The 14,113-nt window shown below is 39.5% G+C and overlaps 1 protein-coding gene across 1 annotated transcript in view; it reads right to left on the bottom strand.

Moving 5' to 3' along the window:
• SHCBP1 (SHC binding and spindle associated 1) overlaps nucleotides 430-14,113 on the bottom strand; it is a 33,905-nt gene continuing 20,221 nt past the window's right edge. Inside the window, exons 11-13 of the mRNA XM_021094249.1 lie at nucleotides 4,228-4,314; nucleotides 3,716-3,857; nucleotides 430-1,641 (exon numbers count right to left, since the gene is read on the bottom strand). Of these exons, the coding sequence (XP_020949908.1) occupies nucleotides 1,316-1,641; nucleotides 3,716-3,857; nucleotides 4,228-4,314 (555 nt within the window). The 3' untranslated portion in view covers nucleotides 430-1,315. The remainder of the gene's footprint in view (nucleotides 1,642-3,715; nucleotides 3,858-4,227; nucleotides 4,315-14,113) is intronic.

The following is a 14,113-nucleotide window of genomic DNA, read 5'->3' as shown; positions in this document are numbered from 1 at the left end:
AGCTGCAGCCACCAGCCTACACCACAGACACAGCAACGCGGGATCCGAGTCGCATCTGTGACCCACACCACAGCCCACGGCAACGCTGGATCCTTAACCCAGTGAGCAAGGCCAGGGATCAAACCCGAAACCTCATGGTTCCTAGTTGGATTCGTTAACCACTGAGCCACGATGGGAACTCCAATGCAGAATTAATTAGTATTACTTTTGCAATAGGTTTAAAGAGTAAAAGAAAAATGCCTTTCAATGGTCAAACAAAAAATCTAACATATATCCTTCTACATTTAGTAGCACCTGAAAAGAATTACAATTTATTGAAATTTAAGACACAACTGCGCTGAGGAAAAATTTTAATACTCTTTCTGAAACATTAAACTATTATATGTACTTCAAAGGATGACACATGCTACGACAGGCACATGTCCATGATGCATTTGGAAAATATAACAAGATTCAATTTATTATTTCATCATTACAATTTTAATCAGTAGGAATATTAATGTCACATATACTTTTTAAAAATATAAATATTTTAAAAGCTGTGTTTTACAATATAATACCAAGCACACAGAGCTGGTGTAGGTTGTACAGGTAATCCCTTTGACTATGGAACAAATTTGATCAGAATACTGTTATGGTGAAAGAAAAGCACCTTCTTTTTAATCATTCATATTCAGCGACAGCAAGAATGCTCTATGTATGCATTAGCTCTGAATAATGCATTTCACTTGTTTCAAACCTGCCACGCTATCTATTGCTATTTTGATTATTACATAGTTCAACATAAAAAGGTATCCCACTCAGATTCTCAGTAATAAGTCTGATTAGGCAGATAACCTCCCAATCACAAAAGCTTTTAACACAAGTATTCTGCAAATACAGCATGGAGATTAGACTCGTTATAATTGGGATAAAAAGATAACTATAAGAATACTGCACATTGGACAACATATTGCATTTTTGTACACTCACCTTGCATTCCCTGCCTCTCTTCCTCCTCTATGAAGTGCTAAAGTGTATTTTACTAGAAAGTTATTAATATGCTTAACATGAGAACTATGTGTTTGAGCAAGCAAGACTTTCCAGAGAAGAAATCTCCAAATATTTTCTATTTTACGTGTTTGTATGATCCTGCTTGTAAAGAGTGTTTTATGTACAACATCTGCAGACAGAAATAAATCTACATTTCACTCATACCCAATTGAATATATCAGACACAAAATATGGACATGAAGCAAAGTACAATAGCAGCAGTGATTCTTGGGGCAGCATGTGCAAAAATCCAATATTTTGCTATCTATTTACATCATAGTGGTCAGAAAAGAAATGTGCCGAAACTGCCTTTCCCATTCCACTTGAACTGGTTCCCCACAATTGAAACAAACATCTCCTGCGACATTAAGTTGTCATCGGCTTGAGTGATCCCAAGTTCACTCAGCCTTTTTTTCTTCATCTGGCCTTTTTGTGTGGAGGCAGCAACTAGTTCATTTACAATTTCATAATTGCCTTCGCCTTGCTCAGAAAGGTCAGCTCTTGCATAAAGCTCCATTTTGCCAGTTGCACACTGAATCAATTCTTCTAGATCCACTCTTTCAGCTACATCTGCCTCTCCGCTTGTCTGAATTTTAAGTGCTTTGTTTTCTGAAGAAACAAAAAAATTTTAACAAATAGTTAAATATACAAACTAGCCAACTAAAACATATCTCCTCCCACAGTCTATCATAGCTTTCAAGGTTTTTTTTTTTTTGCCAAGGATTCCTGCTGTCACCTGACTAGAGTTTATAAACTCTCTGCCATTAAGAATCTCAACGAGCAGCTGTCTTCAGTTCATACCAAGGTTCGTGACCCTCATATAGGACCACCTATTTTTTTTTTTTTTTTTGTCCTTTTTTTTTGCCATTTCTTGGGCCGCTCCCACAGCATATGGAGTTTCCCAGGCTAGGGGTCGAATCGGAGCTGTAGCCACCGGCCTACACCAGAGCCACAGCAACGCCGGATCCTTAACCCACTGAGCAAGGCCAGGGATCGAACCCACAACCTCATGGTTCTTAGTCGGATTAGTTAACCACTGCGACACGACAGGAACTCCAGGACCACCTTTTTTTTTTTTTTTTTTTTTGGCTTTTTGCTATTTCTTTGGGCCGCTCCCGCGGCATATGGAGGTTCCCAGGCTAGGGGTCGAATTGGAACTGTAGCCACCAGCCTACGCCAGAGCCACAGCAACGCGGGATCCGAGCCATCCGAGCCGCGTCTGCAACCTACACCAGAGCTCACGGCAACGCCGGATCGTTAACCCACTGAGCAAGGGCAGGGACCGAACCCGCAACCTCTTGGTTCCTAGTCGGATTCGTTAACCACTGCGCCACGACGGGAACTCCAGAACCACCTATTTTGAATTTCATTCACTCAGAAGACATCTCCTGGACATTTACTATTACACTAAGCACCGTGCTAGAAGCTAGAAGCAAAGATAAATAAAACAGTGCTATTTTCCCTAAAGGAACTCTCAATCTAGCAGCTAATTACAGCACTAAAGTAACTGCCAGAATTCTGACAGGAAGAAGTCTAGATGGCCCCATGATGCTTATTCCCTGGTGTTATGTTCATGACCATTAAATAGCAATCGCAAGGGGACTTTGCAGATGTAATTCAGGTTATTAATCAGCTATCTTAAGAAAAAGGAGGCGATTCAGGTGTACCTAACCTCATCACAAAACCCTTTAATAGTAGGGTTTTCCCTGACTGGATGAAGAAGAGGAAAGCATGAAGAGTTTCAAAGCATGAGAGATTTGCTAAGGAAGGTTCTCTGTTGCTTAGGGGGTCATGGGGCAAGAATTGAGAGCAACCCCCAGCCAACAGCCAGCAAAAAAAAAAAAAAGAGAGAGAGAGAGAGAGAGCAAGAACTCTGTCCTACAACCTCAAGGAAATTGATTCTGCCAACAACATAAATGAGCTTGGGAGGAGATTCTCCCCGCAGAACTTTCAGATAAGAGCCTACCCAGCTGATCCCTCAATTTCATCCTTGTGAGACCCTAAGAAGATAACCCAGCCAAGCCCACCTGCACTTCTGACCTAGAGAACTAAGGAGAAAAAGACCGGATAGCCAGAATGGATCCTGAAGCATGAAGGACTGTTTATCATCCTTTAAACTTTCTTCACTCATGATAATGCATAATACCTCTCTGTGACTGAGATATCATAATGATCTGGGTCATGGCTTGAAATTCATGAATTTCCCACTGAGTAGCTCAGCTTTGTTGCCAAGAAAGAGAGCTAACAAGGAAGCATTTACTTCTACAAATAAAAAATAGAGGCAAACTCTGATCCCCTCCACAAATGCAGTCGTCAACCTGGCACACTCATTTATCTGCCTCCATCCTTAACAAATGCCAGCAGGAGCCAGCATTGCCATCATAGGCTTATCCTTACTCTACAAACTCACAGAAAGCCAAGCATGATAAGAAGGGAACTGCATGACCACAGAAACCACACATCAAGGTTTTGAAAAAATAGCTGAACTAGGTGATCTAGAAAGTTTCTTTTACTCTGAGATTCCATAATGTTATAGCTTTACCAGGCCTCTCTATCTCTGTGCCCAAGCATATGCCAGCTATTCTTTTTTAAAGAGAAGATCATATCTTTGATCAGAATTTAATGGTGAAATAAAATAAATCAGATCTGGTTTTTGTTTTGAAAATTACTAAATATAGCATACCTTCAGTTCCATCTTGGGCATTTTCTTGCAGGTCAGAGAAAATTGTAGGTTTTACCAAGACAACACCATAACCTTCGTTATTATGTATGACGTTGTTCACCATGGATATTTTGGGAATGTCATAATGTTCATCTAAGAAGTCCTGTGACATTGAAAACAAACGTTTTAAGAAATTGGTACATTCAACACTGCCTACTTTAAAAAGCTTCTCACTTTTTTTCAGGCTAATCTAAAAATAAAATAGAAAGTTATGCTTATTAATATGTGGTAGCGCAGCCTGAGCTCTGAGGGACACAGCAGTCCTCTGTCACTTTTGCAGATCTAGAGACAGCAAAGAATCCTCACAAAAGACTATCAACTACCAACTACTTATATGATTAAGATTTATATACTGTTTATGCTTTTCAAAACCAAAACCCAATAGAATCCAAAATGGGAATTTAATAAAACATAATTATTTCTTAGGTAAAACCATTCTAACCTGGAAAGAGGGTGTCTCCGCAGGTGCTCACCTTAATGAGAATGCCTTCCTTGCAGTGATGGATCCCGTTGTCACACAGGGTGCACTTACTCCCAGGATATATTTCGATACCAGCACCCTACAAGTTACATTTTAAGGGAGTGACAATCAGTTTTTTTTTTTTTTTTGTCTTTTGTCTTTTTGTCTTTTGTCTTTTGTTGTTGTTGCTATTTCTTGGGCCGCTCCCGCGGCATATGGAGGTTCCCAGGCTAGGGGTTGAATCGGAGCTGTAGCCACCGGCCTACGCCAGAGCCACAGCAATGCAGGATCTGAGCCGCGTCTGCAATCTACACCACAGCTCACGGCAACGCCAGATCATTAACCCACTGAGCAAGGGCAGGGACCGAACCCGCAATCTCTTGGTTCCTAGTCGGATTCGTTAACCACTGCGCCACGACGGGAACTCCGACAATCAGTTTTAAAGAGGCAGGACTATAAAAGAAGGTTTATTACAATCTCTTCCTAGACTTTGACACAGTGCAAATGTAAAGTGGATTATAGAAAGTTTCATTAGAAATTCCTAATCAACATTCCCATTTGTTTCGCTTCCAGCAAGTTGTCTATCATTTATCATTTTCAAATACCACACACATGCACACACAAAACCATGGCTCAGAGTATCAACACTTGATTACTGTTTCACTCTCTTCCATTCTGAACAAATCAGTCTTCTGACTCTGCTCACCCCAAAGTCATTTAACAATCATGTTGAAAGATGCACTTACTAATAAAAATGACCATCCTCTGAGAAATACTCAATTGGTTGGAGAACAGTATTCAACTCTAGTAAAATATTGTTAGGTTGTAGATAGAAAAAAGACCCTGTATTTTTTAAAGTATACCAGGTTAAAGATATCCCAATCTAATTTGAAAATCACTTCTATGAGTTAAAACATTTAATGTCCCCATGGCCACACACCTGTTAAATTAGTAGCAAATTCAAATGTCCCTTAGCACCACATGGTACCAACAAAAAAGTGTAATAGTATTAGGAATACACTATATCCTGATGCCATGCTAGGCACTCTGGTAAGTAAAAATGGTTCACTCAAACCTCTAAAACTATTTATAAAATAATTTTTGGAATAAGAGTTGCTAGTAACCATTTATGACACATCTATCGCGTGTACGTTGAGTTTTTTCCCTAAGAATAGCAGTATGCCATGAGAACATATTCATTACTTCCCCCTTTAGCAATTACTAAAACATGTATGTAGTGGGATGGTCCACTACACACCAGTATAACTCTTTTTACACAGGTAAAAATATCTACAAAATGGGCCTTCAGCTAAGATCTTCAATTTGTAGTTATGTACAAAAAAAAAAAAAAAAAAAAAGACTTAACAGTTATAACACTAAAAAATACATATACAACAAAACAGTTAAATAGCAAATTATCAAGAATACTGAAAAACTTAGAAGAATAAATCAGCAGCCACCTAATGGGACAATCATGTACAAAATATACTATGAACTGAACGAATATGTGGTAACTACAAAGAACTGAAGAGGCTGCCACTTTTTTCTTTTTATTACAGCCGCACCTGCAGCATATGGAGGTTCTCAGGCTAGGGGTGAATTGGAGCTGCAGCTGCCGGCCTACACCACAACCATAACCACAACAACGCAAGATCTGAGCTGTATCAGTGAACTACGCCACAGCGTGCAGCGGGATTCTTAACCCAATGAGCGGGGCCAGGGATCAAACCTACATCCTCATGGACACTAGTCATGTTCTTAACCCACTGAGCAACAATGGGAACTCTGAGGCTGCCACTTCTAAGATGATGGAACAAGTAAAAAGCATGGACAATATATATAAAACCAACATAGAAAGATTGAAAAATGCAGTAAAGAAGGCAGACCAGCCAGACACTTCTACACCTGAGGAGTGACACCAAAACAGTGGTGCACTTCCTGGGTTTTCTTTTCATCTGATATTCTCAGGCATGAAGCTAAAGAAACTTGCAATCCATAAACACCAGACAGACAGACCAGAATGCCTCTTTAAAGCCTGTTCTCGCCAGTCAAAGGACCAGGCAGTCTGGAAGGACAGAAAACTTTGAAACAATAACAGTTCTATTCTAACCAAACACCACAAGAAAAAAAACAGAGGCTCACCCCCAACCTATGCCAGCAAATTCCAAAGGGGAGTCTAGACTTCCACCCTCTTGAGGCCATGACCAGGCACCCCAACAGCCACACTGGGGTAGGTAAAGGATTTTCATCCACACCAGCTGATAACAAGGCCCCCTCCCTGTGGAGACTACCCAGTGAGCCTGGTCTTGTACCCCCACCTGACCTTTAACAAGGGGCCTCACCTCTTCCCTATTCAGGTGGTGTCAGAGCAGGCCTTGGGGAGGATCTGGACTTTAACCACTGCCACGGTAACAAGGCCACTGCCATGTGCCAGAGTGTCATAGAGACATGTGGAAAGCGGAAATTCTCACCCCCCATCCAGCAGAAACAAGCTTTCCCACTCAACCTGGATGTCAGTGGAGGCCAAAGAGGGTACCTGGACTTCGACCTCCACCTGGCAGTAACAAAGTACTACCCTCCACTCTACACCCTGCTGCAGTGGTGTAAGAGAAGCCCACCTAAAACAGAAGATTCAGAATCTCATAATATAATACAAATGTCCAAGTTACAGTTGAAAATCACTTGTCATACCAAGCAACGAGATGTCAAACTGAATAAGACAATCAATAGAAGCCAAAAACAAGATGTCTGAGATGTAGGAATTAGCTGCCAATGACTTTAAAAGCCACTTTAAAAAGGCTTTCATGAGCAATTATAAAAATATTTAAAACAAATGAAAAATAGAAGGCTGAGCAAGAAAATAGAAAGCCTCGGTAAAGAAACAGAAGTATAAAGAACCAAAAGGAAATTTTAGAACTGAAAAATACCATAACTGAAATAAAAAACTTAGAATAGCAGAAAAGAAAGAATCAGTAAAATGGAAGAAATAACAATAGAAATTATCCAGTCTGAACAACAGGGAAAATATACTGAAAAAGAAAAGTGAACAAAACCTCATAGACTTGTGGGACAATAACAAAAGATTCAAAATTTGTGTCAACAGAGTCTTAGGAGGAGAAACGGAAGGTAAGGCTAAAAAAAAATTCAAACAAATGGCTAAAAACTCCCAAATTTGGTATGAGATGTTAAACCTACAGATTCAAGAAGGTGAGAAAAGTCCAAACAGGATAAACTCAAAGAAATCCATAAGATACATCATAATCAAAATTCTGAAAGCTTAAGAACAAAAGGGAGGGGTGTGTGGGGGGGAATAGAGAAAAAAAGAAAAACAAAAAACAAATATCTTAAAAGAAGTTACAGAAAAAACAACACCTTATTTATTATGGAAAAATTCAAATGAGGATTTCTCGTCAGAAACCATGGAGACCAGAAAAAAGTGACATAGAAGAAATTTGAAAGGGCTGAAAAAAAAGAACTGTCAACTTAGAATCCTATAGCCAATGAAAATCTTCTTCAGGAATGAAGGGAATTGAGACATTCTAAGATGAAGGAAAATGAAGAGAATTTGTCATCAGTAGACCAAGCCTAATAACAAAAAAGATACAATTAAAGGGGAGATCTTAGGACATCAAAAAGGAAGAAAATACTCAGTAAGAAAAATTATATGAGTAAATAAAATAGGTTTCCTTTTCTTGAGTTTCTAAATTATGTTTGATTTTTTTTTTTTTTTTTTTTTCCTTTTAGGGCCACACCACCTGTGGCATATGGAAGTTTCCAGGTTAGGGGTTGAATCGGAGCTGCAGCTGCCAGCTTACACCACAGCCACAGCCACGAGGGGTCCAAGCCACATCTGTGACCTACACCACAGCTCATGGCAACACTGGCTCCTTAACCACTGAACAGGGCTGGGGATAGAAACCACACCCTAATGGATACTAGTTGGGTTCGTTACCACTGAGCCACAAAGGGAACTCCCATGTTTGACTTTTTAAACTAAAAACAATACTATCTAATGTGGTTCTAGACGTATAGAGAGGAAATATTGAAGAAAATTACATTATAGACAGAGAAAGAAAAGAAATGCTGAGGGAGGTAACTATACCTCACTTAAACTGGTGAAATGACATCAGTAAACAGTGGTAAGTTATGCACATATATACTATAATACCCAGACAAGCACTTAAAAATTGCCAAATAAAGACTTACATTAATTACAAAAAATGTAAATGACCTAAGTTCCCCAATTAAAAGACAGAGATTGGTAAAGTGGATTAAAAGTTCCCCAATTAAAAGACAGAGATTGGTAAAGTGGATTAAAAAATAAGACTGTGGGGAGTTCCCATCCTGGCGCAGTGGTTAACAAATCCGACTAGGACCATGAGGTTGCGGGTTCGGTCCCTGGCCTGGCTAGTGGGTTAAGGATTCAACATTGCTGTGAGCTGTGGTGTAGGTTGCAGATGCAGCTTGGATCCTGTGTTGCTATGGATCTGGCGTCAGCCAGTGGCTACAGCTCCGATTCAACCCCTAGCCTGGGAACCTCCATATGCCATGCGAGCAGCCCTAGAAAAGGTAAAAAGACCAAAAAAAAAAAAAAAAAAAAAGACTGTGAAAAAAACCAAAAATCATTAAAAAAAAAAAAAAGACCAAACTACACACTATCTATAAATTCACTTAATTTTTTTTTTTCCTTTTTCTCTCTTTTTTTTTTTCTTTCTTTAGGGCTGCAGGTGTGGCATATGGAAGTTCCCAGGCTAGAAGTTGGATCTCAGCTCATGGAAACCCTGGATCCTAATCCACTGAGCGAGGCCAGGGACTGAACCCACATTCTCATGGATACTAGCTGGGTTCATAACCCACTGAGCTTCATCAGGAACTCCTATAATTCACTTCAAACACAATAATACAGGATGAAAATAAAGGGATAAAGGAATTCCCATTGTGGCTCAGTGGTAATAAACCTGACTAATATCCATGAGGATGCAGGTTCAATCCCTAGCCTTGCTCAGTGGGTTAAGGATCTTGCATTGCCACGAGCTATGGTGTAGGTTGCAGACGTGGCTCAAATCCTGAGCTGCTATGGCTGTTGCTGTGGCCAGCAGCTGCAGCTCTGCAGCTCTGAGTCAACCCCTAGCCTGGGAACTTCCATATGCTACAGGTGCAGCCCTACAAAGAAAAAAAAAATTTTTTTTCACAGCAAAGGAAACCATAAATAAAAAGAAAACCCACAGAATGAGAGAAAATATTTGCAAATGAAGCAACTAATAAGGGACTAATCTTCAAAATAGACAAATAGTTCCCGCAGCTAAGTATCAAAAAAACAAACAACCCAATCAAAAAATGGGCAGAAGATCTAAATAGCCATTTCTCCAAAGAAGACATATGGCAAGAGTTCCCATTGTGGCTTGTCGGTAAGAACCTGACTAGTATCCTTGAGGATGCAAGTCTGATCCCTGGCCTCACTCAGTGGGTTAACGATCTGGCATTGCTATATGCTGTGTGTGATATAGGTCACAAACATGGCTTGGATCCTGCATTGCTGTAGCTGTGGCTGGCAGCTGCAGCTCCAATTTGACCCCTAGCCTGGAAACTTCCATATACTACATATGCGGCCCTAAAAAAAAAAAAAAAAAAAAGCAAAGAAGACATATGGATGGCCAAAAAACACATGGAAAGGTGCTCAACATCACTAATCATTAGATAAATGCAAATCAAAACTACTATGAGGTACCATCTTACACCAGCCAGAATGGCCATCATCAAAAAGTCTACAAATAATAAATGCTGGAGAGGGTGTGTAAAAAAGGGAACCCTCTTACACTGTTGGTGGGAATGTACATTGGTACAACCACTGTGGAAAACAGTATGAAGGATCCTCAAAAATCTAAAAATAGAACTACCATATGATCCAGCAATCTCATTACTGGGCATCTATCCAGGAAAAATCATAATTCAAAAAGATACATGCACCCCAGTGCTCACTATAGCACTATTTACAATAGCCCAGTGCTCACTATAGCACTATTTACAATAGCCAAGACATGGAAGCAACCTAAATGTCCATCAACAGAGGAATGGATAAAGAAGATGTGGGACATATATACTATGGAAAATTACTCAGCTTTGAAAATGAATGAAATAATGCCATTTACAGCAATGCGGATAGAACTAGAAACTATCATACTAAGTGAAGTTAGATTGAAAAACAAACATCATATCACCTAAGTGTGGAATCTTAAAAAAAAGATACAAATGAACTTATTTGCAGAACACAAACAGATTCACAAACTTTGGAAAACTTATGGTTACCAAAAGGTGAGAGGACTAGACCAGGGGTTTGGGACTGGCATATGCACACTGAGGTATATAGAACAATTGGCCAATGGGGACTTGCAATATAGCACAGAGAACTCTACCCAGTATTCTGTGATAATCTAGGTGGGAAAGAATCTGAAAGAGAATGGATGTGTATATTTGTATGACTGGGTCACTTTGTTGTACTGCAATATTATCACAGCCTTGTAAATTAACCACACTTCAATAAAACTAAAAAACACTCCACACTTTTTTCTTTTTTGGACATGCCATGTGGAAGTTCCTGGGCCAGGGGTTGAACCTGAGCCACAGTCGTGACCTGCACCACAGCTGTAGCAACTCTGGATCTTTAACCAGCTGCACCACAAAGGAACTTCCCAAAAAACTTCACACTTGATAGTACAATACTGAATATAGTCCCCCTAGTTTCAGAACCAAGTTAAGGATTACTCCTCTCACCACTCTTACTCAGCATGTTGCTGGAAGTTCTAGTCAGTGCCATAAATCAAAAAAAGGAAACAAAAGGCTTACAGATGGGAAAGGAAGAAATAAACGGTCTCTATTCACAGATGACATATTTATGTAGAAAATTCCATGCAATCTACAAAAACACTTCTAGGACTAGTAAGAAGGGATGGCAAGGTCATGGGATATAAACATGAATATGAAAACAATTGTATTTATATACTAGCAATAAGCACAACAAATTAAAAATATATTATCACTTACAATGAAGTATTTAGGTACAAACCTAAAAAAACACATACAAGACTTCTATGTGGAAAACTACACAATGCTAATGAAAGAAATAAAAGATCTGCATTAACAGAGGGATATACCATGTTCACAGATTGAAAGACTCAAAATAAAAGAAGATGCCCATTCTCCTTCTACTGATATATAGATTTACTGAAAGACCTATCAAAATTCTAGCAAGATTTTTTGTAGATATAGACAAGATTTTTCTAGAATGTATGTATACTGAAAGGCAAGGGAACTAGAATAGCTGAAACAATTTTTAGAAAGACAAGTGAGGAGTTCCCACCATGGCTCAGTGGTAACAAACCTGACTAGTATCCATGAGGACACGGGTTCAATCAGTGGATTAAAGGATCCAGCATTGCTGTGAGCTGTAGTACAGGTCACAGACATGGCTTGGATCCCGTATTGCTGTAGCTGTGGCTGTAGCTGGCAGCTACAGCTCCAGTTCAACCCCTAGCCTGGGAACTTCCATATGCTGCGGGTACAGCCCTAAAAAGCCAAAAAAAAAGAAAAAGAAAAAAAAAGACAAGTGAGAGTCGATAGAATTTCAAAATTTAATATATAGCGAAAGTATTGGAGGGGTAAGCACAGAGATCAGTGGAACAGAATAGAGTATTCAGAAACAGGTCCACACAGGAGTTCCTACTGTAGTGCAATGATTGGCTGCCTCTTGAGAATGCTGGGATGCAGGTTCAATCCCTGGCCCAGCACAGTGGGTTAAGGATCCAGCATTGCTACAGCTGTGGCTGAGGTTGTATCTATGGCTCAGATCTGCCCCCTGACCTGGGAACTCCATATACAGCAGGGCAGCCAAAAAAGAGTAAAAAAAGAGTTTATTGTTGTTTTTTTTTTTTTAAAGGCCCACACAAACATACTCAAATTAATTTCGACAAAAATACAAAACCAATTTATTGGAGGAAGGACACTTTTCAAAAAATGGTACAGTTACCATCGGACATCCATAACCAAATAAATGAACCTTGACCTAAAATTCACATTTTATACCAAAACTGACTCAGAAATACATCATGACTTTAAGTGTAAAATGTAAATTATAAAATCTTTACACTCCAGGGCTAGACAAAGAGTTCTTACATTTAATAGCAAAAGTACAACCCATAAAAAGAAAAACTGATAAACTGGGCTTCATCAAAATTTAAAACTTTGCTCTGTAAAAGCCCATGTGCAGATAATGAAAAAAACAAGTTACATGAGCATAAAATATTTATAAACCACATACCCAATTGGAGATTCATATATAAAGAACTTAAAAACTCTACAGTAAAAAAGAAAAAACATATAGAAAGATATAGAAAAAACATATAGAAACATATAAAAAGAAAAAAGAAAAAACATATAGAAAATGGGTGAGGAGTTCTCGTTGTGGCGCAGTGGTTAACGAATCCAACTAGGAACCATGAGGTTGCGGGTTCGGTCCCTGCCCTTGCTCAGTGGGTTAAGGATCCGGCATTACTGTGAGCTGTGGTGTAGGTTGCAGACGCGGCTCGGATCCCGCGTTGCTGTGGCTCTGGCGTAGGCTGGTGGCTACAGCTCCTATTAGACCCCTAGCCTGGGAACTTCCCTATGCCGCGGGAGCGGCCCAAGAAATGGCAAAAAAGACAAAAAAAAAAAAAAAGAAAAAGAAAATGGGTGAAAGTCATGAACAGACATTTCACTGAAGATAAGGATGGCAAATAAGTATATGAAAAAAGGTTTGACATCATTAACCACTAGGGAAATGCAAATTAAAACTACACACAATTTAAAAGCTGTGAAAATACCAAATGCTGCTTAGCATATGGAGAAACTGGATCGTACTGGGAATATAAAATGGTACAGCTATTTTGGAAAATAGTTTGGCAGTTTCTTTTCTTTTTCTTTTCTTTTTGCCTTTTCTTGGGCCGCTTCCGCAGCATATGGAGGTTCCCGGGCTAGGGGTCAAATCGGAGCTGTAGCCACTGGCCTACGCCACAGCCACAGCAACACGGGGATCCGAGCCACGTCTGCAACCTACACCACAGCTCATGGTAATGCCAGATCCTTAACCCACTGAGCAAGGCCAGGGATCGAACTGCAACCTCACGGTTCCCAGTCAGATTTGTTAACCACTGTGCCACGACGGGAACTCCTGGCAGTTTCTTTTCAAAAGTGAACATGCAACTAATCATATGACCTGCAACTGCACTCCTAGGCATTTACCACAGAAAACTAAAAACAATGTTCACACAAAAACCTGTACATTACTGTTTACAGCAGCTTTGTTGACAAAAGACAAAAGCTGGAAACAACCCAGATGTCCTTCAACAGGTGAATAGTTCAACTGTGGAACAACCACACACAGAACACTGTTCAGCAATTAAAAAAAAAAGAAGAACCTATTGGTACATGCAACAACCTGGATGGAGCTCCAGAGAACTGTGCCAAGTGTCACAAGGACAGGTAAGTAGTTATGACCATAAAAGGGAAAGATGATGGATGCTTATAGTGATCAAAATATTCGACCTGTCTGAATCAATGCTATCCTGGTTATGATGCTGTACTATATTTTTGGAGGATATTAAATTAGAGGTAACCAGTAAAAGGTACACAAACAGGCTCTCTCTCTATTCTTACAATAGCATGTGAATCTACAGTTATCTCAAAATATAAATCTAATTTAAAAAAAGCAACCAAACTTCAACTGCTACAACATCATTTACAAAGTTACAACTCTAAGAGTCTAATTTCTTTTAAAGTTATGACAATAAGAAAAGAGGGGGGGAAAAAAGGTAAGACAGATAACTGAGATTTATTATATTCTTCCTAATCTCTGTTTTGAAAATGCT

This window comes from Sus scrofa, chromosome 6, assembly GCF_000003025.6.
Source record: "Sus scrofa isolate TJ Tabasco breed Duroc chromosome 6, Sscrofa11.1, whole genome shotgun sequence".
NCBI lineage: Eukaryota > Metazoa > Chordata > Mammalia > Artiodactyla > Suidae > Sus > Sus scrofa.
The sequence above is the reverse complement of the archived record's forward strand: the minus strand, read 5'-3'. Positions and strand labels throughout refer to the sequence as shown.